The sequence below is a fragment of the Otolemur garnettii genome, unplaced genomic scaffold, assembly GCF_000181295.1.
Source record: "Otolemur garnettii isolate 467f Iridium unplaced genomic scaffold, OtoGar3 scaffold00097, whole genome shotgun sequence".
NCBI lineage: Eukaryota > Metazoa > Chordata > Mammalia > Primates > Galagidae > Otolemur > Otolemur garnettii.
The window spans coordinates 6703475-6729656 of NW_003852492.1; the positions used below are offsets into that span (position 1 = coordinate 6703475).

The 26182-nt window shown below is 46.6% G+C and overlaps 1 protein-coding gene across 2 annotated transcripts in view; it reads right to left on the reverse strand.

The window, feature by feature from the left end:
* The window catches only part of OPCML (opioid binding protein/cell adhesion molecule like), a 1086020-nt gene extending 1069032 nt beyond the window's left edge, over window positions 1-16988 (reverse strand). The window contains exon 1 of one of the 2 annotated variants that reach the window (XM_012808947.1): window positions 16852-16988. In XM_012808947.1, coding sequence (XP_012664401.1) covers window positions 16852-16912 — 61 coding nt within the window. In that variant the 5' untranslated portion in view covers window positions 16913-16988. The remainder of the gene's footprint in view (window positions 1-16851) is intronic. The other variant, XM_012808949.1, reaches the window with a different exon arrangement.
* Between the last annotated feature and the right edge of the window lie 9194 nt (window positions 16989-26182).

The window sequence follows — 26182 nt, forward strand, 5'->3', positions numbered from 1 at the left end:
TGGTTAGACAAGTGACATTGGTTAGGCAACTGACATTGGTTAGACAACTGACATTGGTTAGGCAACTGACATTGGTTAGACAACTGACATTGGTTGCTGGGATACTGCACCAGCCATTTAAAATCACAGAGTAGTGGTTCTCAACCAGGAGTGATTTTGTCCCCAGGGAATGTTTGGCTATGTCTAGAAACATTTGGGGTTGTCACAACTTAAGAGGTATATCTGGCATCTGGTGACTAGACAGCAGGGATACTGCTTAACATTGCACAATATACTGGACAATTCCTATGGGACAAAGAAGTATCCTACCTAAAATTCAAGAGTGCTGGGGTTTACAGGGAGAATGTTATATGTCCCAAGTCATAAGGACAAGAGGAAAATAAAGTTCAAGAGCAAATACAAAACCCAAACCATACCAATTTAAAACTGAAACAGTACTAAAGGCTGCAACCGACTTTATGAGACAGATTGTGAATATGCCATAGATGAGAAACCAGAAAAATGAGAAATAAATAGAAGGTATAAACTGGATTTCCCACATGGATTTCCAGGACATCAGGGAGAAGAGGAAACACCTTTATGATCAGTCCAAAACAGCCAGAAATCCAAGTGAAAAATTCTAGGGAACACGTTTAAAAAAGTGTAATCTACTCAGGATCAGGGCAAGGTGGCCAAGGGCTGGGCCTCCTGGATGCTGCCTAGGAGTGTAGAAAAAAGCAAGTTCCTACTGGTCTTGAAAACTGCCCACTCCTTGCAGCTCTGCTCCTGAGTCCTAGCTGGACTAGGCAGGGGGCAGCATAGTAAACCAAAAAGGCTTGAAGAATCAAGTCAAACGTGCCTCCAAAAACAGATACCAAGGAAGGTTTAAACATACAAGACATTTAACAGGGGGAACAAGTATGAAAGAAAACAGGGAAGGAATCATAACAGCTGGAAGGGCCAGGAGACTGCAGTGCTGGGCTGGCCCCTAGGGAAGGAGAAGCAGGCAGGGGTTTAGGCGGGCTGGAAACAGACTCCACAGGGCAGTCACAGTGTCGTTCTGAGGAAGGTTTGGTGGGAGTCTTGGAGAGCCTACATGTCAAAGTCAAAGTCGCCCATCAGAGGAGACCACATCTCCCCAAAGTGGACCTTACCTGGTAGCTCTCTTTTTTATATTTATTTCATTTTTAGAGACAAGGTTATTCTGTCACCCAGGCTAGAATACAGTGGCATCATCATCGTTCATGGCAACCTCAAACTCCTGGGCTCAAGCGATCCTCCTGCCTCAGCCTCCCAAGTAGCTATGATTACAGTTGCACACCACAACCTAGACTAATTATTATTATTTTTTTTTTATAGAGACTGGGGTCTTGCTGTGTTGCCAGGGCTGGTGTTAAACTCCTGGCCTCAAGCAATCCTCCTGCCTTGGACTTCCAAAGTGCTAGGACTATAGGCATGAGCCACCACATCTGGCCAGACCTAGTTCCTCTGCTGCATTCAGTCAGAGGCTGAGCACAGCTCATAAGGAACGTGACCTCAGAGCAATGGACTCCGGAGAGCAGCAGCTGAGGCTACTGGTCAGGCACACTCTCTACAGCCAAGGACCTGAGAGACACATTGTCCTGGGACACTCCAAGGCCAGGATTGGACTTGATTCACCTCAGGATCAAAACTACACTCAGAAAAAGGCACCCATTTCCAGTTTTTCTGTTTTCCTCTTTTCTGTGTACCTCTATTAACATGTTTCAATAATATCTGTTTGAAAAGTTCTAACCTAACTTCAGCTAAATTACTGCTCAGAGGAAAGAGTACTTTTCAACCCACACCAGGAAAGCTGAGACTGTTAGTGTCTCCCAGGGCAAAATTGGGACAGGCAGAGCAAAGGAGAGGACCGCTGGAGATGAGGAATCACCACAGTGGGGATGGATTGTCCTGTCTTTAGCTTTTCTTCCTGAAAAGACTGTTTTGCATTTATTTCTCTCCAGTGTTTTTTTTTTTTGGTAAACAACAGAATATTCTGGATGTGGGTCTGCATGCACTGATGTGTTACTCATTTTTACCACAAAGATCGTATTGTTGAAGAGCGGTACAGCTGCTCCGAGATGGGGTCTTCCATAGCAACTGTATTGTACCAATATCAAGAGTGATTTGCGGCCAAGGACACATCCCCACGCTCAGTCCCAGAGGGAAGCAGCCAGAGCCATTAGAAGCTTCTTGCCAAGAATGATTTGACATTTCAATCTGGACTCCATTCCCAATCACACAGCAAAACTAAACACAGTGGTGTCCACGGTGGTGCTGGCCTCCAGGGGCACTTGGGGTGGTACGTTGATGCGGAGGGCAGGAAGACCAGAATGTTTTATTATTTCACCTTCTCCTTTCTCTCATCTTGTATGAGAAAACCATATGTAGTGACCTATATATCATATATGCATCTGCATATACATAGTATGTGTACATGCTCAAATGTTTCATGTAAAAAACTATAGTGCGTAAACAAAAACTTGGAAGGCCACTCAAGAGTACAGTGAATTTTAATTTTTTTTTTAAACGGTAGAAAGTGATGGCATAAAACTAGTTAAAAGAAGAATACTCTGGTGGACAAGGTGCATTGGGAGCCGGGGAGCGGGGCACACTCCTTCCCACTGTGGGGACCTGGGGGCACATGCACCACATTGACAGAAAGTGAGCAGCAGGACACCGGCCTGTGGGAGGTGATCCCAGAGCCTCCAGCCTGGAGGAGAAAAAGCTAATTAGAGCCAGGCAAACTCCTGGGCAGAGCCATCTACAAAAGGGTCCCAAGCAGCCAGGCCAGCGAGCTGAACAGAGGGCAGAATCGGTGAAAATAAGGCACCCCCGAGGAAGGGAGGTGGGCAATGGAGGACTCTTCTGAGCCAAAGTGAGTAAATGAATAGCTATAGCAGCTCTTTATTATTTATTTATTTTCGAGGCAGAGTCTCACTCTGTTGCCCTGGGTAGAGTGCCATGGTGTCATCATAGCTCACCGCAACCTCAAACTCCTGGGCTCAAGTGATTCCCCCTGCCTCAGTATTTTTCTATTTTCAGTAGGGACAGGGTCTCGCTCTTGCCCAGGCTGGGCTTGAACTCCCAAGCTCAAGCAATTCACCTGCCTCAGCCTTGCAGAGTGTTAGGATTACAGGTGTGAGCCACTGTGCTCGCCTTACAGTATCTCTTTAAAGGGGCACGTGTGGCTGCAGGTTCGTCCAGAGAAGCAACAATCTAGAATGTTCCCCTTGCCGAGCACCACCCACCAAATGAGCCAGGAAGACGAGAGAATTCTTCAATCCTCCATTTCCAAAATCCAGTGATCGAAAGACCACAAGGTCTAGTAAGCAAAAGTAGCACTGCCAGTCAGTACCCATGACATTTCTGCTTTAATGATACAGAGGGACAACCTTTAAAAGATACCTTACTAGCAAAAAAGGTTAATAAGAGGAGAGGGATGTGTGTGTGTGGGGGGTGCATGTGTACCTGTGTATATGGGTCTGTGCATGTATGTAAGGGCATGGGTGCGTGTGTGTGAGTGCACGGGATGTATATGTGTGTTCTGTGTAAGGGTGTGCTCACCTAGAGGTACATAGGGGCCATAAGCCAAGGCAGGTTACAGGAAGGCATGGTCCATACTGAGGTAGGATTTGTGATTTGTAGGAGTTGCTCCAGCTGGCCTTCTGATGCCTCTGGGAGGTCTGCCATAGAGGTTCGGGTCCCCATGGCATTCAGTGGTGGAAAGCCTCTGCACGCCACCTCAGTGCAGGCAGGGACTCTGCTCCAAGGAGAAACATCCTCAGGGCTCGGGCTTCCTTCTCCCGGGTGATTGTCAGCTCTCCTTGCAGGGTGGCTGACTCATCTCCTGCCCCCTCTCCGTCCCTGCAAACCTTGGTGGCCTGGATTTCACCTTTATCCTTCCTTGCCTTTGGCTTCTAGAAATTCCTACTTCCATTTTATCCCTAACTTGTGCTGGCTTCGCTCTGCCAACCAACTCCAAATGTTCAGCACAGAGAACAAAAAAGAGGAGCCTTCAAGAAATCTTGAAAGAGTAATTAAGATATTTCTTACATATTAATCGCTTTGAGCAAAAGGAAGTCCAACCACAGCCGTAATGAAGAGGCCCACGGATGGCAAAACTGCACACAGCCAGCACCTGGGAGTGACGGCAGGAGGACAGATAAACTGGGGGGGCTTTCTCTCTGCTGGAAAATCTAGCACAGTCACTCTCTTCCCAGAGGTCATCAAAAAGTAATAGAAAAAAATAGTGATGAATAAGTGAAAATAAAGAAGAATAGAGAATAGAAGATGCCGTCACAGGAGAAAGAGAGTTGCAGTGTTTCTTCCTTGATTTTCCATCTTCCTTATTTTCTTTAACTCTCTTCCACGTTCTGCTCTTCAACCACGGCATAAAATAGGAGCTTGGTGCCAAGAGACCCTCTTGCCCTTCCAGGCATGCACCCCCCAGTGGCACGTCTAGGCCTGACTAGGTAGAATTGTCATTGGTTTCTCTGCACCTCTGATCCATAAGCAGATGTGCCTACCAGACAACCTGGCTTCAACCAGCCATATTTGGCTGTGTCTGATTGGCTTCCAAAGAAGAACCTGCTGCTTCCATGAAACTTGACCACGTCCCCACAGCTTCTGATGCCTAAGAGTGAGGCCCGGGCCTGGGGGCTGCAGACTTGGGGCTGAGCAGTTCAAACCAAAGCTGGATGGTGTCACCTTACATCTCTGAGAGTCTGTCAATCCAAAGCAAGGCCCAGAGACCTTTATGAATATTAAAATATTATGAATAACCAATCTTCTAGTTCCAAAGACGAGTGAGAGTGGTTCTCTAAACATGACAAAGACTCCATGTATAGTTAAGGTACAAAGAGCTATTGTGTCCTCCTGAGACCTTGCTTATACTTACATCCTGCAAGCTTTAGCCACCCAGAAGGCAGCCCAGTGCCACAAAAAGACTTTTCCCAAGTGTTGTGTGCTTATGAGCTTCATAACCTCAAGGGTCCTTAGCAGAACTGCAGGCCAGCTCACCACCTCTGCTCAAGCTGGGTCTTTTTCTGAGGCTACCAAACAGCTGAGCATGATAGATTAAGGTACAAGAAAGGTGTGTGAACCTCAGCAGTTACCCTCATTCTGCCACCCAAGCACACTGCTGAATCAATACCACTCATTTTAGACTCAATCCAGCAAAGGCAGCAAGGGCCGGTGGGGACTCCAAACACTTGTGTTTTTCCCCTGGGCCTAGGCAAAGGGAAATCTAATCTCTAGGGATTTGCTACTTGGCCCACATGGGGAAGAATTAGGCCCCTCTCTACTACATGTTGAGGAATACCCAGGAGGATTCCTCTTTCCACAGAAGAATATTCCCCATCCACACACTATTCCCTGAAGTTCTACTTTGCACAGGGACAGCCACTATAGGAAGTGGCACTGACAGCCCAGGCCTCGTACTCACAGAGCCTGACTTCAGGCTCCACATTGGAGCTCTTTCTCAACCCATTCCAAGCCTCTCTCACCACAGCCCAAATGGCAGGTCCATATTCTCTGGCAGGGCTCAGCAGGGAAACATCATAAACCACTTTCCAGTGCATTCCTTGGGGGGAAAAAGAAAAAACAGAGGCAAACTAACACTGATTCATGCCTGGGAAGTGAATGCAAGAGTCCTCTGAATAGGCCTCCTGCTTGGAAACAAGAGTCTTAGAAACTTTGGCATGTGAGCTACTGCTAGTTATCATCACAACCCATTATGGTCAGGGAAAGAGAGAAAAATCACAGAAAAGGAATAGAGAAACACACAGACAAAAGTGGCCTCCCCAAGTGAGGCAGAGAGTCCAGCAACCTGCAGCTGCAGGGCCAGCCTGGGAAGTAGGCAATTCAGTTTTTTTACTTGTTTCAAAGAGAGGATTAAAAGTCTTGTTGAGTTTAAATGCTTGCCCAAAGCCACGAAGCTAAGTACAGAGGGAAAGCCCAAGACCCTTGTCTTTTGTCACAACTTCAGTCCTTCCACAAGGAGGTGGCAGAAAGGTTGACTGCTTTACAAATAAATAAGTGAATAAAGAAAAGAAACAGTCATCTTGGGCATAAAGAGGTGGCCCAATCTTCATGGACATCATGGGTCTGAACTGGTGGTAGTTGTTAAGCAGTGTTCATTGACTCCTAGGAATTCAACCCAAACAAAAAGAGGGTGGAGCCCATCAGAAAAAAACACGTGAAATCCCGATAGTGGTTTTCATCATCCTTTCCCATCTGGGCTTCACCCAAAGAGGCATCCATCTCAGTGCCAAGTAAGACTGGGCACTCTCTTCTGCATGGGATAAAGCCAGGGGACTCCCAAGGAAACTCCAGCTTCTCTTGGAGCCTGTAAGCTGATGGGCTATTTCCATCTGCCACATTCTCTCTTCCAACATTCTCCTCTCTTTGAGGAATATGGGAAATCCCTTGGCGCTGAGTTGTTCAGAAGAACCAGGTTGGCTTGTGCAGAGAAGCCAAAGGTTTCTGAAGGTCTATCTTCCTAGGAGTGGAAATGCTTTACTACCCAATCTTACCACTGTCCTATCTCAGGAACCCTACCATCTGACTGCAGACCATACCCTCCTGTTTTTGAAGTTGAATTCTGGCTTCCCAGTCTGCATTTGTCTACAGCTCTTCTGGACCTAGGGCTTTGACTGTGCCCATGCCCACGTTGTCACCCACAAAGGCAACACAGGGGTGATACAAGCAGGAGATAAGAAGACATAGTGTGTTGGGGTGTCTCACTCACCAGCATGCAGAATAATTGTGATATACAAGGGTGTGTTTTGTACACTGTAAGTCACCATTTAACCATGAATCATTAATATATAGACTGTGGAATTCTCACTATAGATTTTCTCTTAGCTTACAGCAGAGCCAACCTCAAACAGATATTTAAAAATAGATGTTTTGATGATACAGTGGTGATAAAAGCAGGTGCCCGTCACGGTGTGTAGACCAAACAAAGCAGGTTGACACATACCTGCTAGTTGGTACTGTACTACTCTGAGCATGTTCTTCTGTGAATCAAGGAACAACATGTTTCTAGAAGTCTCCCAGTTGAGTTAACAAAGATCATTGGAAGTATGAAAATGCCTCTGAAAGGGACAAGGCTTCTGTTCTGTGTCATGATCCCTGACTCTAACTATTGTGTACAAGACATCATGAGAACTACCCTGTCCCACGGTGTTGTCTGTGCACTAAAGTGAGAGAGATTCAGGGGAACAGAGTAATGGCTGAGGCTACAGGTCCATTTTCCAACAGGTTATCAGGAGGCAGAGTTCAGCTCAGCTCTTCGCAATGATGCTAACACAACCCCAGACAGACTATGAGAAGACCTGTGTTCAAGAGGGGCTCAGCCATCATCTGACTATTTGACTTTAGAGAAGACACTCAAACTCCTTTTCCCTCAATGCTTCATCTATAAAATGCAAAGCTGGACTAGACAACTTCCAAGATCACTTTTGGTTCCAAGGACCTCTCATTTTCTAAATAAAATCACTGTAATTTTTAAAATATCTGCAGGGAGCTCTGAGGATCCAGGTGATAGGCCTCGGGGAAGGTCATTCATGCTTCGGCATCACCTTGACAATATTTGGGAAGTAGTTGCATCTTGGTGCTCACAAGTCATTTTAGGATCCAATTAAAGCTTCTCTAAAATGCCTGTTTCTTTCCAAGAGAAAACAACCACCGGCAGAATCCAGTAGATAACACTACTAGAGCTCTTTGCAATCCTTTTGACAGATAGGGAAGCTGAGTGATGCAATTTTAAGCTCCCACATTAGACCCTGAGAGGACACCAGTCAAGAGGCTGAGATTATTAGTCTGCCAGGAAGTATAGAATTTCTAAAAACAGCCTATTCCTTGTTCCAGGGCAAGATCACCCCTAAACCGAAAAAGATGGTGTTCAAGCAGAAATTTAAGGACGGATAATCTCAGCATTCCCCAAGGGACGTCAGTGCTGACTGTGGGTATACTTGCTGATTCAGACTCTGCAGATTCTGTATCTCACCTATGACATTCCTTTAAAGGCTCTCAAGTGCATTTGTCCGTCTGTTCCGTTCTCCATCTCCCGAGCTCCAAGGCACTGCCATTTCCCAGCTGAACTACTGCAGTGGGCGCCCCACTAGCCTGGGCCCCCCTGGCTTGCTCATCCCCAATCCATTCTGCAAACAGCGGCAATAGTAAATCATGATCCCCACCTCCGCCACAGGAAGCACAGCAGTGGTGTCCCACTCTTTCTAGAGTAAAGACCTTCAAGATCAGCTGTCCTTGTATTCTCACTCCGTCCCAGCCCAGTGACCTCATCTTGCACCACGCTCCCTTCCTCTGCCCTCCAGCTGGATGCTCTGACCTTTCCTGCTACAGGACCTCTGCATGTCCTGTTCACTCTGCTCTTCCCCTGGCCTTCCCTGTTAGGTTTTATTTTTTCATTTTTATTTATTTATTTATTTATTTGAGACAGAGTCTCACTATGTCACCCTTGGTAGAGTGCTGGGGCATCACAGCTCACAGCAACCTCCAACTCTTAGTCTCAAGCAATTCTCTTGCCTTAGCCCTCCCAAGTAACTGGAACCACAGACACCCACCACAACACCAGCTATTTTTTGTTGTTGTTGTTGTAGTTATCATTGTTATTTAGCAGGCCTGGGAGGAGTTTGAACTGGCCAGCCCTGGTGTACATGGCCAGCGCCCTAACCGCTGAGTTACCGACACCGAGCCAGGTTCAGATAATTTTCACTTCTCCTCCTTCATATCTCTGCTCAGTTGCTACTTTCCCTAGAAAGGCTCCACCAGCCTCTCTGGCAAGACCAAGCCCTCCTTACGGGCCATCACAGCACCACTTATCTCCCTGCCCAGTTGAAATTTCACAATCATGTGGGTGTTTGTCTAATGCGTGTCTGTCTCTCCCCCTAGACTATACCCTCAACAAAGGCAGGTGCCATCATGATTTTTGTTCAGGCATACATTCGCAGCACCTAGCATAGTACTTGTCACATAGTAACCACTCAGGAAATCACACATGGAATAAATGAATATGCTTGGGACTGTTGAGCATCCAGCAGTGAACAAGCCAAGCTCTGTGCCAGTCAGAATCCCACAGCCATGAAGGAGCAACTCTGAATGAGGGTAGACCGTGAAAGGTGTACAGGAAGTGATACAAAACCCTCTTCCTCCTTCTCTGACTTGCTGAGCCCCTTGCCACCCTTCCCATATGAATGTCAACAGGTCTAAGGAGCAGTGGACCATACGTGACTCACTTTCACGTCATTGGCATTTTCCCTTCCCTACCCCCAATTTTCTTCCGAACAACAGGATTCCTCCTGAGATTGGTTCAGTGTTTATTTGTTGGCACCATGAGCATGACTCTAAATTTTCAAATAATTGGGGCCACTTCAACAGACACCCTGATGAAACGCGCTGAGTAATTTTTAGTTTGTATTAAACCAATAGCCCATATTAGGGCCCACATCTGTGTTTACGGAACGACTCACACTCTCAGGCGTGTCTGTCGCAACGTGTGATGTGAGAGATCCAAGAGTGTGTGGCTCCAGCTCTGAGCCGCTGATGTGTGCTTGGTCGGTAGCTCAGAGCTGCTGTGTATTGACAAGCACGAAGGCTGGAGTGAATAATCATCATCAGCATTCCCTGCACATCCCCACCCCCGGGCTTCTCTGTCCTCACTCTGCAGATGGGGAAGCTGTTGGGCAGGCGGCCCCAGGGGCCCAGACGCCTTTGAGGAGCCAGTGGGATGGAACAGAATGATAGCATAGAATAAGCTGACACTTAGCATTTGTGCGACCTTGGCTGATGACTGGCTCATTTATTCATTCATTCATCTGCTCACTCACTCACTCACTCAACAAACACTGTTGGACCACGTGCTCTCCGTACCAAGGGTACTCTGGAGACCAAAACGGGTGCAGTCCCTGCCTTTACAAACCATGGTCTAGAAAGGAAAGAGAGATAAAACCAAGAGCTACTTTGAAATGTATGCATGGAGTCCTGTTAGGAATGAGGAGCCTGGTGCAGAGGCGGTGCATAGTAAGCAGGAGGCCTACCCCACTTTAAAGCATCAAGAACCATCTCCAGGGAAAGCCATACTTAAGCTGAGCTCTGAAGGATGGAAAGGATGTTTAGCCAGAAAAAAACAGAAGAGGATCGGAATTTTCCCAGCTCAGGTAACCTGACAGGTGAAGCCCTTGAGGAAGGAGAGAACGTGGCTTGTTTGAGCGACCAAGATCGTCCAGAGGGACGGAAGCTGAGAGCCGGGAGGGCAGAGAAGTGGAGATGAAGCTGAATGTAGGAGGGAGGCCAGACCACAGCCTTGCGCACCATGTGAAGTAGTTTGAACCCTATTCTAGGGTCGAGCCGAAGTCAGCACGGGGTTTTAAGCAAGGCAAAGCAAAGATCAGAGGTTGCTTGGGTGCCATCTACCCTGCCTATCTCACAGTCCCCTGATGAGGAACTAATGAGAGCAAAGATGCATTCTCCAGTTGAGCCATGAAGCCATGAGACTACTACTATTTTTGGTAGAACCATCAGCAAACTCCCAAGTGTGGCAAAACAGCATTTGTAAATTCCCTAGGAATAAAGTTTCAGGAGTCACCCTCAGGCCATCACAGACTGTCCCTCTGAGAAGAATAAGTATCCTGGTTTCTCCATGTGGAGTTCAGCGTGCAATCCAACCCTCACTTATCCTTTCTCATGAACTTGCAAGCAGCCATTCGCATCTGTGACCTGTGGCCTCGAACATGGATTCATCCTGGCCTTTCCTGGGTCTCTCAGCATAGCACCTCTGCTCCTTAAGGGGAATGTGCCTGCATCATAAGGATAATGCTTAGCACTTAACCAGCACACTGCCCGGACGTGTCTGAAAGCATTTTGCAAACATTTAATTAAATCTAATGACTGCAGGAAACTCCTCAGCCTTAACACCAAAGGGTCTGGGTTAGGGGGAGGTGATGGGAGATGAGTACCAACCCTGCCTCTAGCTCTGCACGGAGCAAGAGAGAGGACCTGGCTGTACAGAGAGTCTCCGTGTTGCTGGGAGGAAGCATTCACACACGTGTGCAGCCGTGTCTGGCATAGCAGCATGTGGGCTTCTTGCCACACGTGCCCACAAGGAAAGCACCAAGGCTGGGGACCACAGTGGGTGTTCTGGAAGGGCAGAGACAGAAGACAAGAGGAAGGGCTGGCTTTCCTTAAGGAGTTATGGATGTTATGTTCAGAGTAGCAAACTCTAGCTGGAAGCTTCTGTCCTGTGTGTGCACATGTGTTTATGGGGGTGGGGGTGGGGACACAGATCTACAAGTGGCCAAAGGGTGATGAGGGTGAGAGGAGGCAATGTCTATTCTCACACCTGTTGGAAGGTAACAGTAAGCATGCTGTGTTCAAGTTTATTTCCTTTCTGCTTCATTCTCAGAACTACTTGTCATGCTTCCCCGAGCCCTACTAATACCACCTTCTTGGGGTAAAGTGAGCAGTGTAGAAATCTAGCAAGTGGTAACTACACCCGTGCCCTTGGGGAAAGGCAGGAGCAACCATGAGTTTATAAATGGGGGCAAATTCTCCATCTGGATCTCCCACCAACAGCACAAAAGGCCACAGGGACAATGTCCTCGGGACCTGGTGCTGTACTGAAGGATCGCATTCAGAGAGATCAGGAGAGCAGAAAGGCCCCAAGGTGACACCAGCCCACTGGCCCTTCTGGTCTAGTAGGTGGCCCTCAGCATCCCAAGGTGCTCATATCCTCTGCTCCTGACAACTGGCCTTGTCAGCAGCCCTGGACCACCTGAGGGCTGACACTGGGGTTCACTGACAGGAACTGTGGTCTGCTTCCCTGGCTCCTCTCTCGCCAGCCCGCAGCTGTGGAGCATGGCAGCAGTCCATCTCCAAGCAGGGCTGCAAGCTGACGGCCCCTGTCCCGTGAGCCTCAGGAAAGCCATAGCCCATAGGGCAAAGGTGATCACAAGCTCGAGAAGCTATTAGCTGGGGCTTCCAGAGCTCCAGCTGTCCAAGGCTGATGTACAAGACCATGTACCTAAAATCCTGCCAAAAATGCTGCAAAGTAATGTTTTAGGAGACTAGAAAGCCCATGCCTGCTGCCCTTGTTTTCCACCAAGGATTAGGATCCCTACAGTCAGAATGCATCTTTCACTGAGGGTCAAAAAGAAAGAAAAAGCTGAACCATTTCCTGCTTTATTGGATTTAAGGTTTTTGACACAGGAGAATGTCTTCATTAATGCATTCTGTTTAATCAGAATCTATGTGAAGTCCTGTTGAATGAAGGGATGGGTGGCTGTATTTGGTGGCAAGGACAGACATGAGTCCATAGGGTTCTACCTCATCGTTCTCTTTCCACAGTAAGGAATGTCCTCTCCCCTTCTGCTCCCTGGGAGCAGCCTTCCCTTTTTGCCCTTTTCCTTGGAGACCAGGATGAGTTTTTTATGACAAAAATTCAGAAATGTTTACCTTCGTATCATCTAACGGAGGTTTTTGGCTACTCTGTCCATGTAGAAATAAGAAGCATACCTAGCTGGGACCCATTCTACAGATTGGTAAACTGAGACTCAGAGAATGCAGCGAGCCAACCAAATAAACCTCAAAGAGCAACTAATCAAAAATTTCAGCATGCTCAGAAGCAGAGACCCACCCAATGGGACACACACCCCAGGAAGCTTTAACAACCAGGAAGCTTTAACAAAGCTTTGAGGTTGGAACCCAACAGGGGAGTTCCCAGTGGCCAACGTGGGAGACCCAGACCCAGAGCAGCAAGACAGGAAATGCAGGCAGTTGCCAGCTCTTTAAGGAATCTCCTTCTGTAATTTTCTAGGTTACAGGGGATGCGGCCAAGGGTGCTAAGAAAAAAAGAAAGCACCAAGGCAGACAGGACTGAAGCCATCAGATGCTCTGATGAATCTCAGGTTGAGGAACACACTGCCCAGCTCTGGGCTACTGAGAAGGCTGTCTGTATGAGGCACTGTCTCCTCAGTGCCCGATGTCCCTACTGGGCCAATGCTGAATGACAACAGGACTTGGCCTGACCTTATTAACATGTCAATCATTTTTAAGGGCTCAGGGGCCACATGTCAGCCTGTAGGAAGGGACAGGAATCTAGGATTGGCTGAAGGAGGACAATGTCTTGGTTCTGAAGAGATACTGGGTGCTCCTTCCTGTCTCTTGATCAATCTGGGGGTTGGGTTCTGCCACTCCATCCCTTGTGTACTCCAGGCAGTCAGAGCAGGTTCTTTACCCTGCTGGTGAGGGGGGCCACAGGGGGAAGGGAATTTGCCAGAACCTGGCAGTACAACCCTCCCTCAAATCTTACCCCAAAGCCAAATACCAGAGCCCAAAGCCCTGAGATTTCAGGATTTCACTGAAGGTGTGTGCTGGGAAAGGGAGAACCCTAAACCAAGGGGAATCTTCTGTCCAACCCAGGGTTCCTGGCCCTAGACAGGCAAGGTGTAGGAGCCCAGTCTCGGGCCAAGAATCTAGGCTCCCAGACCTGTGCATGAGAAGCTGCTCAGTCCAGGCTAAGCAGACAAGGCCTCATCATGGGCTAAGTGCCCTGCTTAGAGTGATAGGACAGAAGAGGATTCAAACAGGATGGGCCAAGGGAAAGTGGGCAAGCTGGAGGGAAGAAGCTCTGCAGCTCAGCAATCCTCCCATCAGGGAGCCCAGTGCTTTCAGAACTGAGCCTCCTTGCCCCTCCCCACCTGTCCCCATGGCCATCAATCTCAGAGGTAGCAGAGAAAAAAGACAGGCAGAAGATGGGCTTTGACCCCAGTGCTGCAGACAGTGGACACTGCTCTTTAAATGACAGTCTGGTCTGGAAGTTACCAGAAGGACCTGAGATTCTGGTTAACAAAGCTTTGGCTGAGATGGGGACAGGAACTCTGCATTTTAATCTGCCTCCTCTCCCAAGATGATTCTAGTGCAAATGCCCAGCCTTTACTCCTGCATGCCCATGCTATTCCGACACAAGGGCAAAAAGGGTCCCAGCACAGACCCTGTCTCTCCTCCCACCTGCGACCACAAACTCCCTCCCACCAGACTGGCCAGTGTCTCAGGAACGTGCTCCTGGCATGACAATCAAATTGGCACCCTCCGCCTACTGCTCTGTCTAAGCTGTGGGCTCATCACAGTCCCCTCTGGTGATCATCTTCTCCATCCCAGAGATTCTGCCTAGAAGAGCAATTTACGGCCATCAGTCTCCCCCTGGAAGGCACCGGACGACAACAGCATTAACCTTACAATTATGCTGGGGTGGAAACCTGTTTTCCCAAGAAATAGAAAACTGCAGGATAAAATTGCACAGAGGCCTAAGCAGGTCAGAGCTTCATTATTACATGAGCCTTCCGTCTTTAGACACAGGGAAAGTAAATGGCTAACAAGCTGGTATTAATCCCAAGGGGAGAAAAAGCATCATCGTTTGAAACAAAGACCAAAAAAAGAAACTTAAAGATATAACAGAGGAAGTCAAAGAGAAAGGAGAAGTGGCCAGCAAGCCGGCCACGGCGGCTCATCAGAACTTCAGGATCCAGCCAGGTTCCATTTCCCATAGCAGCCCTGCAGAGCTGACGGTTTCTTTCACTCTGCTTATACCCTCCAATGCCAACTTTTCTCTCTCCCTGTTCTAGATCTCTCTTGCCAGGTTCCTGGCACAATTGGCATAAGGAGCCGCCCTCAGAGAAGGTGACAGATTCTGTGCAAAGATGGGACAGTGGGCTGTGTCCGGGTGCCTCTCCCCGAAGACCTGGGAGATAGCTCAGCGTTGTCACCTGCTGTAGGGCTCAGAACAGCTCAGACGCAGGGGCTGAGAAAACTGGGGTTCATTTCCCTCCCACGCAGCCGGCGAGAGGTACCAGTGCTCCTGCAGCAAGCTCCGCCTGCTCCCCACCAAGGCGGCGGAGCTCTGCTTTAGGGTGCCATGGGACCCCTAGAGGGAGATCTCACCCACTCCTGACTTCCTTCAGGGTGCACTGCAATGCAGCTTCTGCCGACGGGGGCTCACTCCCTCCCCTTTCTCAAGTAGAATGCTCTGATTTCTGTCATGAGGGGCGCGTCCACACAGGCAGGACGTGGGGGTCCTGAAGCCCACTCCTCTCTGGCACAGCCGCAGGAGGGAAATCGAGGACAGGCGGCGGCCCCCTGGAGCTGCCGCCCAGGTCCAGCAGGGGACTCGCATTTGCAGGAAAGTTTGTCTCCTGGCGCGGTGGGCCCAGGCACCCACCTGGCTCCCTCCCCTGGTGCGCTCTGCCTGCTCTGCCTTCTGCCCAGACCTGCCCCTCCAGGCTGAAACCCCCCTACTGAGGCTGCTGGAATTTGGAAGAAGAACAACTACAATCTCCACTCTGAACTTCTCAGCCTAAAACAAACATCCGGGAACACCGTTATGCAGAGCCCAGCTCGGGTTTGAAAAAGTACAATCTTCAAAAGGCATTACAAAACATTCTTTTTTTTTTTTTTTTTTTTTGCCCATCCTCCCAGCTTTCTTCCCAGAAAACTTCCATTTTTCTGACTTCACTTGGACAGTTTAAGAGCATTTAGGAAATTACATCCTTAAAAACAAACACACATACATCCCCAAACAAACCCTTACCGAGTGATTCTGTGCGTTTTACCCATAAGAAGACAGGTAAGGTTTAAGAATCTTAGCATTGACAGTCTGTGTCTATATGGATGGGAATGTAGATTTAAGCTAATGGTGAACCCAATATGTGTGTCTCAATTTGGAAAAATAAATCCTACTGGGCTGGGGTTTAGTATAGAAACCCCACAGACCCTTTGATGGTACCTAAAACCTTGGAAGCATAACCTAGCCCCTTGGGCATTGTTTGAAAGACACCAGGGCATTCAGTTGTCTGCAGAGGACTCCCGTGCAATTATCAAATCTATTAAGACACCTTGGATTTGGTGAGGTTTCCACTAAGCTTATTTTAGTAGGACTGCAGCATCTCACCTGTATCAATGCAGATTTATTTTCCCCAAACAAGTATCTGCTGTGAGAGGTGGGACCACATTTAAACCACTAGACCAGGTGAGGGGAGGAGCTGAGGAGATTTAGGTAAGTCCCAATTCACTGACCAGATTCCCCACCTTCCCTTCCGGGAGACAGTCCAAATTCTTCAAGGAAAATTCCAATTGCTGATATAAGGAGTAAGAAGGAGTAATTGAGCAGATGGTGAATTTTAAGGGCATAATCTGCCCATTTGGTGGAAGGATAAAGAAAGGATGAGAGGCAGTAGAGGGCGGTGTGAAGGTAAGAGATGTACGAGCAGATTCAGGAGCAGGGAAGGAGCAGGTGAGGAAGGCGCTTGGGGGGAGTGAGTAGGGGAGAGAGGCAGGAGCCAAAGCAAACGGGAGGAGGAAAGGAGGGAGGGAGAGAGACGAGCTGGGAAATGCACAGATCTAGACGTATTAAGAGACAGAAAGAGCCCACAACTGAGAGAGAAATACGGATTCAGGTCCCAACACAGGCGGCATGAAGAAGGATTTATGGCTAGGAGTTGAAACCTCTCTTCTCCTACCCCTGGCCACAACTGGTTAATGCCAGTTGGTACCTTTTGCAGAAACAGCAGTGCCTCTCAGCACGGTGCAGATCTCGAACCCAGCTCACGGGATCCGCTGGAATAGAGCAAATTCCGTGCTGGAAGCATGTGCGTGCGTGTAAGCAAGTGAGCCAGCGAGTGTGTGTGTGCACACAGCAACCCTACCTCTTCACTCCCAGGCATCTCACACTCCCCTCCTCACCCTTTCCTCCTTGTCTCTCCTCCTTCCCCTGCCTCTCCTGCTCAGGCAGCACGCACAGTCGCCCCAGGAGGAGAAAACACCCTTCCCTGGTACCTGGGATGAAGAGCAGGGCAGTTGTGGCGGAGAAGAAGACCCAGTAGGCGGGATGGTACATCTCGACGCTGCGGAGCTCTCAGCTGCCGGTTGCCACTGCTTCTGCTGCTGCTACCGCGGCTGCCTTCCTCTGTGCTGAATTCTGAGCAGGTTTAAATCCAATGTTTGCAAAGGGAGGGAGAGAGCAGGAGAGAGAGCGCGCGAGAGATGGGAGCAGGCAGGCAGCGTCTCTGATTTTTTTCTTGCACATACACACAACTGGTAAGAATCATCAGCACCAATCTGCACAGGGCTCAGAGCAGACCTCCTCCACGGCACGCATTGGCTCCACTCTCCTGAGCGACACAAGGAGACTTTCCTATTTGGAAGGCTTGACTCCAAGAGGAGTTGAAGCCTGCCCCTTCCTCACCCACTCGCCGGGAGCCTGGCTGTGGCAATGGTATCCGTGTGAGTATGCCAGGGTGGGGCACACATGGGCACACACCAGCTCCTTGGGGGGCAGTGGGGAGGGCCTGGTGCTGCGGGCTTAGACCTTACCCCAGCAGGGGTCCGGGCACACCAGGCAAGGAAAGCCGCTTCTTGGCAGAAATGTGACCAATACCCATGCCAATTCCTTATCATTTTTCCTCCCTCCTGGTCCCTGGGCAGGGATGCAGCGGGAACTGCAACCCACAGGAAGAGCTGAGACGTATAAATCTGCACCCCACTCCCCCGTTCGGCCATTAAGAGCACTTGGAAGCAATTTCGTTTTCCCAGCGGGAAGACGGGCATCTTAAGGTTTTCTCACCAAAGATGCCAGGAGAATTGGCCAGTCCTCCACAATTAGAGCATTCTGAAACTCTACCAAGACAAGAGGCTGTAGAAGACCAAACAACTGCTATGATTACAGCATAGACGGGGATAATATTCAGATTAGATCTCAAGGAGGCAGAAACTCGCTAAAGTCATTGGAAATCTTCGAGATGAGAAGGCCACAGAAGGATACTTGTGGCTTTCTGCCTTCCTTTTTTTTTTTTTTCTCCTTCTCCTTTTCACAGTCCAATCTGTCCCTTCTTTTGAAATAGCACTCCATCCAGACAGTATTTCTGGGTGTGGCAAACCTCAGAATTTTCCCCTCTGCTAAACAAGGCTTGCCCTAAAGTATGCTTAGGAGCAACACACTTTGCAGGCTGAGTAATGCCACCATTGCACTAGACTCTGAACTTGGAGAACAGTATTGGGTATTGCAAAAGGGCTGAGCCCACTTTTCCTGCCCCAGGGTGCTCTCCAAAGAAGCCCTCCCCTGTCCACAGGATCAGGGCTCCCTTCCAAGCTCCGGGTTATGCATACCTGGAGGGCTGTGAGTGTCTTTCTGGACAGAAACATATTTCCTTCTGTTTCACTGCAAATTCCAGCACTTTCTCAAGTACCTGCTATGTGACAGGTGTTCACCTGTATTATTTTAGTTAATCCTCACCTGAGTCCTGCCCCACAGGCACTGTTGACCCTGGATTTCCATAGGCTGAACCTGAACTTGAGAGAGTCAGTGACTTGCAAAAGCCCACACAGTTAATGGAAGTCAGGATTTCAACCCAGATATGTCGTCCTGCAAAATCCACACCGCAGCTCTTCAGCAGCCAATAACCCAAGTTATTGGGGGGTCTAACTGAGCTCCATTTCTCCACAATAAAGCCTATTTGCTTTAAAAGGTAAAACCATTGATTACTTCCCTCTTTGTAAGAAAGTCAGAAAACTTTTAACAGTCAAATAGAAAACACATGATGTATCATCCTCTGGCACTTAGGGAGTTCCTATTTAATATAAAGTCGTTTTTTGAGACTACGAATATGAAGAATATAATTTGTTCTTGTCTGCAAAGGACATGCAATATATTTGTAGAGAACAGCCAAAAATCAGCATTTGGGAATCTGCAAATGTACAAAAAATAGGGCACTTAGGTACTAAGTATTAAAGTCAAATTCTGTACAGCCAATCCTTGCCCATACGTCATTCACAAGCAAATTGATCTGTGAATCCCTTGAACCTTGCTGGAATCCTACCAAAGTTCGGAAGAATTATCACCGTGGCCCAAGCTGCCGGAGAACACAGTTAGGTTGAAGTGACTGAGCGGGATAGACCGGTCCTAGAAAGGTGAGGGTGTCTCAAGGAGGGGGACAGGGCAGACAGAGACAGATCCTGCAGGGAAAAGCTGGGAGGGGCGATAGCCACGTAGAGGGGAGACAGAGAAGGACCTTGGATCCTAGACCGATGATTCAAGAATTCCCTGTTGCTGCTGGAAAAAGTTAATTTCTTTTTGAGCAGGGCTGTGTTATGAATGAGGGGGAGTTAATTTATGGAAATTAATCTGCATGAAGTGCGCAGGATGGATGGAGGCAAGCATACTTGTTAGTAGGCATGGGTGGCCGAGGCCTGATAGCTTCAGAAGCAGGAGGCTGTATGTAAAATGCAGAAGACTCAGCAGGACCTGGTATCGGATGGCATCACGTGAACGACAGACACCACACCACGTGTTCACTGTGAAGGCCTAAGGGTTTTAAAAATATCATCACATTTAATTCCCAGCCTTGTCCTCCAAGGATGTGTAATTATGGCCTTTTCGAGGTAGGAAGAAACTGAGACTCAGAGGGGTTAGGTAATTTATCCAAAGTTACACAGTCAAAATTCAAACCCGGGCTTTTCTATTTCCAAGTAATTAAAAGTAATTATAATTGTGCCAGGCTTGGTGACTCATGCCTGTAATCCTAGTACTTGGGAGGCCAAGACAGGTGGATTGCCAGAGCTCATGGGTTCAAGACCAGCCTGAGCCAGAGCAAGACCCCATCTCTAAACAAACAAATAAATAAATTATAATTGAGCACTGTTATTTTATTGAATATCTATGTCAACTAAAAATAAAATCCTATGTCCCCCTGCTAACCAAACAGGCCCCCTCTTAGACTAGGGGACCCCAGAAAAACTTTAAAAATGAGTTCTCAGACATGAAGGAAAGGGAGATTAGATGCAAGTAGTTATACACCCTCCCTTTTAAAGTTTAGACATAACTGACCAGCATCAATGTTAATATTTAACATTATAAGACTGACTCTTTGTGACAATAAGATACTAAATTATTAACAGGACCTAAGACAGTACAGGCCAAAGATTAAATCACCCATGCCGGCCATCAACTTGCTTAGCAGCTCATTTGAGTCAGTATAGTGTGGCTTGTCTTTGATTAACAGACTTCTTTATCTTAAAATAGCCCAAGCCTTTAGACAAAGCTCTTTCTTTTTTTTAAGCTAGTTACAAATCAAAGAATCTCTGAACCCACCTATAACTTTTAAGGCCCCCCTCCTTTGAGATGTTCCTCTTTTTCAGGCCAATCTGATAAACACCTTATGTGTATCGATTTATGACTTTATGTAGAATTTTTGTCTCCCTAAAATGTATAAAACCAAACTATAGCCCAACCATTCCCAGACTATTTAGTCAAGTCTTAGGTGTGGCTCCCGAGCCAGAAGGCAATGTTACTCATGTTCAGCTCAGAATAAATGTCTTTAAATTATCTTGTAGAATTTGGTGGTTGTTTTTTTTTCTACTGTTCACATTCATGTGCCAGGAACTTCGTTACTGGCTTTACATATATGTCTCATTCATCTTGTCAGCAAACCAGGGAAGTAGGCATTCTCATCCACTTCGTACAGGGGAAAACCAGAGCCCAGGGTGTTCTAACAACTTTCCCAAGTCACAAGGCAGATCAGATGAGGAGCCCCTCAGGTTCAAGGCCAAACTGACCTTCACCACTGGTGCTAATCTTAACCAGGAGAGGAGAGGGAGGAGGTATTAGCTGCCTAGGAGGGACCAGGTTCCTGTGCCTGGGGGCCAGCAGTGCTGGCCCTCACTAAGCATCTGTAGACACCAGGAGTCTGAGCCTCAGCCCCTGACCTCACTCTCAGAAGAGAGGGCTACAAACTCCCCTCAATGAGCTAATAGGGAGCAGCAACAAACCAGTCATAACTGTAGGAAATTTCATAGAGATTTGCTCCTAATTCCCACTGTACCTTTATTGCCAGCCCATTTCACAGATGAAAAAAATCACCAGGTTGTAGAAAGTCCCCAGTTCAGGCCTGCCACAGTGGCTAACACCTATAATCCTAGCACTCTGCGAGGCCAAGGTAGGAAGATCACTCAAGCTCAGGAGTTTAAGACCAGCCTGAGTAAGAGCAAGACCCAGTCTCAACTAGAAATATTAAAAAAAAATAAATAAAATTTGCCCATCAGTGTGGCAGGCACCTGTAGTTCCAGCTATTTGGGAGGCTGAGGCAGGAGGATCACTTGAGCCTCAGAGTTTGAGGTTACTATGAGCTCTTATGACTTCACAGCACTCTAGCCTGGGCAAAAGAGCCAAAAAAAGAAAAGGGCGTTACCTATGGCTCAAAGGAGTAGGGTGCCAGCCCCATATGCTGGAGGTGGTAAGTTCAAACCCAAACCCCACCCCGGCTAAAAACTGCGCAAAAAAAAAAAAAAAAATCCCAAGTCCCTCTGCTAAGACTAATAAGTGGCAGAGAAGTCTAGATCTTTCTTAACTCTAAAGTTTATGTGCTTTTACTTTTCTCTGTCAGATATATTTTTATTTAAAAAACATTTATTTAGTCTGTTAACCTGTTCCCTCACACACACACACACACAGGCACACATACCCTGAACCTCTTAATTAAATTCGCATTTAACAAACCTTGATGTGTATCAGGAAAAATTTGTATGCCTAATAAAATTTTTCTTAAGGAAACACATAAATATGTATTTTCACTGATAATTCTTCTACATCTATTATATGATTAAAACATGTGTCTCTTTTATTTGAAAAAAAAAGGTAGAAGAAGAAATGTATAATGCATATTTAATCGATAGATGGCACCAACCCTGAAAAGAGAGATTGTGGTCTACTGGGTCTATTTAAACATCTTAAAAAATTACAAATACAAATGCTTCAATGCATATTTAGTAGAGGGACTGTTCTCTTCTCTGGGGTAAATAATATGCAATTTTATACCTTCTGTGAATCTTTTTCTCTTCCTCCAAAGCAAACAAAATCATCAAAACAGTATTTAAATAGCAATGAGGTAGCAGAACAGACCAACTGAGACTGGGCAATTGTGCAAGGTGGCTGATGGTCACCCCTATACGTCTGCCTCCACTCCCTTCCTCAGGACCAGGGGTGTTAAGCAAACTCTTCAAAGGCAGTGATCAGCTTCTTAGAGGCTGATGGGAAATGGCCATGTGGGAATACTGGCTTAGCCGGTCCCCCTGCCATCAGAGGTGTCCCTGCCATCACGGACCCTGGGCCCCAGTCCTGCTTCGAACTATACTAGCTACATGACCTTGGGTGAGGATACAGGAACTCCTTCGGATCCACATTTTATTTCTTTCCTGCACAGAGGATGCATTCATGAAATGATTACTTTTTTAGTATTTCACGTATTCATTCACTCATGAGATAAATGAGGTACTTACTCTGGGTCAGGTACACACCCACTATGTGTGAGATGTGACGTAAAGCAAGATCAGACTGTCCTCATCCACTCAAACGTCACAGAGTTGTGGAGGAGACAACATTCCACTGTTAGTCACAAAAGTATAGCTTGATAGGAAATTGGGAAAACCCAGATCACACAGCTGGGGAGAGCACAGTATGGAGACTGCCCTGAGCATGTGGCTTCTGTGCTGGGACCCCAGGAGGAGCTGCCCACAGGAGGAAATGCTCAGATTGTTCCTGGCAAGAAAAACCACAGCAAAGGCAAAAGCCTGGAGCAGGGACAGCACCTGTGTAGATGCTACTAAAGGTTCTTCAGTGCAAGTCTCAGCCACCCAACCTTTACCAAAATCAACTGCATAGTAAATAATGTCAAGGTGATGGATTGCTTCAGTTGGAACCCAGCAGACAGGACAGGAAGGATGGAAGTTTAGATATTGAAACTTTGGGATTTTTTTTTTTTTTTTTGGCCTGCAAAAAATAAAGACGGGAAGATGATAAAACATTACAGATTAAAATCTGACTCTGCCACTTTCTCTCTCAATATTCTGAAATGAACTGGAGCCTCCCAGGCTGTAAGTGATTCCCCAAGAGCAAGTTAAAGACTCCGGGAGGCACATTAACTCCTTTAAATCACATAGGTGCCATTTAGTTCAAAGGAACAATCATTTATTAAATGACAGGCTTATGACTGGGAGAGTCAGCCCTGCGTCTGAAGTCCAGGAGACTCACTTACAATGAGTCAGTCACTCCTACCTCTGGACTCAGGTCTTAATTTATTTCTGATACACACCCAAACTTTTGATATGTTCACAAAATACCTCAGTCATGCCTAAGAGAGTGTAACTGGCTCTATGAACAGATTGCAATGACCCCTATATGATTTTTTTTTAATTCTGCCCCCCCCCTTTTTTTTGAGACAGAGTCTCACTTTGTCACTCTAAGTAGAGGAGTGCTGTGTCATAGCTCACAGCAACCTCCAACTCTTGGGCTCAAGCAATCCTCTTGCCTCAGCCTCCCAAGTAGCTGGGACTATAAGGCGCCTGCCAGAATGCCTGGCTAGTGTTAGAGGTGGGTCTCGCTCTTGCTCAGGCCCGCAATTCACTCCCTTAACTAACTACTTAAACTTGAGTTGTCTCCCAGAAATGGTGGCTGCTCTGTAAAACAAAGGAGCTGAGATTCTGAAGGCTGCCAGGCAGACTTCCTACTGCACAGATTTACCCCACCCCACCCCACCCCCTGCCCCAACACAACCTGCCCCAGTCCCCTGTTAGTCACAGCATGGCCTGCCCCAAGGCACGTGGCCCCTCTATTAAAAGCCCAAGAGAGACAGACTTAAGGCAGCTTCTCCTGACTCTGCTGTATTAAAAAATTTCTATCTCCCTCATTGTCTCAATCATTGGATCTCTGTGTGATGAGCAATTGGATCTAGATTGAAACAGCCCCACCCCCCACCGTGATGTTGACAGCAATAGTTTTAACAATAACTGCCCTTTACACAATATTCAGCACGTGCCAGTTTTCCTGCTAAGTGGCTCACCTGCACCACGGCTTGTCTTCATGCCAACCTCTTCCACAAAGCAGATGTTACAACACACACAGGCTACAGACTTGTCAACTAGGATTCCTACAAGGCCACACAGGGCACTGGCAGAGCTGCCTTACTCGAAAGGACAAATTCTTTCCATCCTTCTGCAAAGATCTTACGTGAAGTCACTGTTAAGATTTACTAGGCAGAGATCCGCATCATGCTTGTTTTTTAAAATTTAAAAACCTTAATCACAGTCATGTATTACAAGGCTTATCAGGTTCCTAGCACCAAATGCTTAAGCCTGAAAACAGCACTCCAAACCCCACTCTGCAGAAGCAGTTCCTTCCAATGCTTTTAGATGTTTCTTCTAGTATTTGCTTCCTTCTTTTTAAAAAAAAAAAAAAAAAAAGTTTGTTCTTCTTTTTCTTGATTTAGTGATTTCTGAAATATCTATTGACTCTAGACTATAAAAGATGAGAATTTAGCCCTATTGACCAGCAACCTCACACCTCTTCTCTCTCCCTTAACCCACTGTAAATAACAGCACCATGTTGGATTACATCATTACTCAACACTGACCTTGTTAGAGTTTTTAAACTATTACTTTTCTCGTGCAACTTTTTGCTTTTCCTGGAGATAGTATTTGCCTTTTTGTTTCATTTGCTTAATTTTCTATGGACCTGCTATTAAATCTCCCCCAAACTTCCTGCAAAACTTTAAAATTTTTCTCAACGTAGTTGAATAAACTGGATAAGCTATTAATACCATGTTGTAGGGGAATTCCCTAGAAGCATCCATGGTCCTGAGCCTCAGCTATCACCTAGGACTTCCCTTTGTTAAAAGCATATGATGCCCCAGGTTTTTCAGATCTAGGTTTTCTCTCTTGGTATGCTTCCCTGTTTTAAATGAACACCTCTTTTTATAGATTGGTAAGAAAGCAATACATACAGGATCATTTGAGAGGATCTTGCATATCTGAACATTTATTCTTACCTCACTCAACTTACATATAGCTAGTTCAGCTGCAAATCAAATTCTGGCTTGAAAATGAATATCCACTCCAAATTTTGAAAGCCTTTCTCCATTTTCTCTTAAGTTCAAGCATTTCTCTAGAAAAGTCTGATGAATGTCAATTGACATTTCTTTGTATGTGCAATGGCTATATTTTCTCTCGGTAAACATTTAGGGTATTCTCTATTTCCCTGGCTTCCCCGAATTTTGTAAAGATACTTTTTAATGTGGATCTGTTTTCTTTCACCGTGTCAGGCACTCCATAAACCCTTTCAATATGGAAAATTTCATGTGCTTTGACTCTGAGAATTTAAAATTTTTTTTGTATTGTGTCTGAAATGTTTCTTCTATTTTATTTGTTCTTTGTGGAATTCCTAGTCAAAGGATGTTAGAGCATGTAAATATACATATATATATTTTTTTTCTCATCCCTTTTTCATCATGATGTCCTTGACTTTAATTTCTTCTAACTTTTAAAACAATTATACCATCAAATTAGTAATTTCAAGTGGTCTTCCCTGTTGTTGTTTTGTTTTTATTAGTTCCCTATTCTTGTTCCATGGTAACAATCTCTCGCCTATCACCTTGGAGGACATTAATTAAACCCGTAGAAGTTTCCCTTTGCTTCGGTACAGGCTACTTTTCCTCAAAGTCCTTTTCTTTTTTTTCCCTCAGTTGGGTTCATCTTAGGCTTTTATGTACAGAGCTTCCTCCTCCATGTGTGCTGATCTTTGCTCTTCCTTTTATATTTAAGAGAGAAGCGATTAAAGACTGACTGGAATCTCTGTGTTACCTATGCGGTAGACCCTTAAAGGGTCAAGGAGCTGGCCTTGGAGTCCTTGCCCTCACGTGTCAGTAGTTGTCAGTCTTTTTTTCTTGAGCCAGACAAGTTTCACCACAGAAGAGTCCTTTGTTCCTTTGCCAAGAGGGTAAAGTTCTGGCCTCCATCATGCTGGAGGAAGGCCCAGTGGGTTTTGCCATCCGGAATGGAGACTGTCAACTTCCTGTTCTCCACAGGATGCCTCAACTCTCTCCTGTCCCTGAGAATGGAACCTTTCTTCTTCAATTCTTCAGAAAATAAACTTCTTGTTTATGCTAAAGGGGGAAGATCAGAGAGTTCTGGGGGGTGAGGACTGTCTAATATAGACATTCAACTAATCCACTGCTTTCGGCCTTCCTATTTCTATCCTCTCATTCCCTAACCCTTGCATAGCCCCATCTGCCATGTCCCCCCTGCAGTGTCCTAAATTCCAGCTTTGTTTACTGTATCAGTTGCC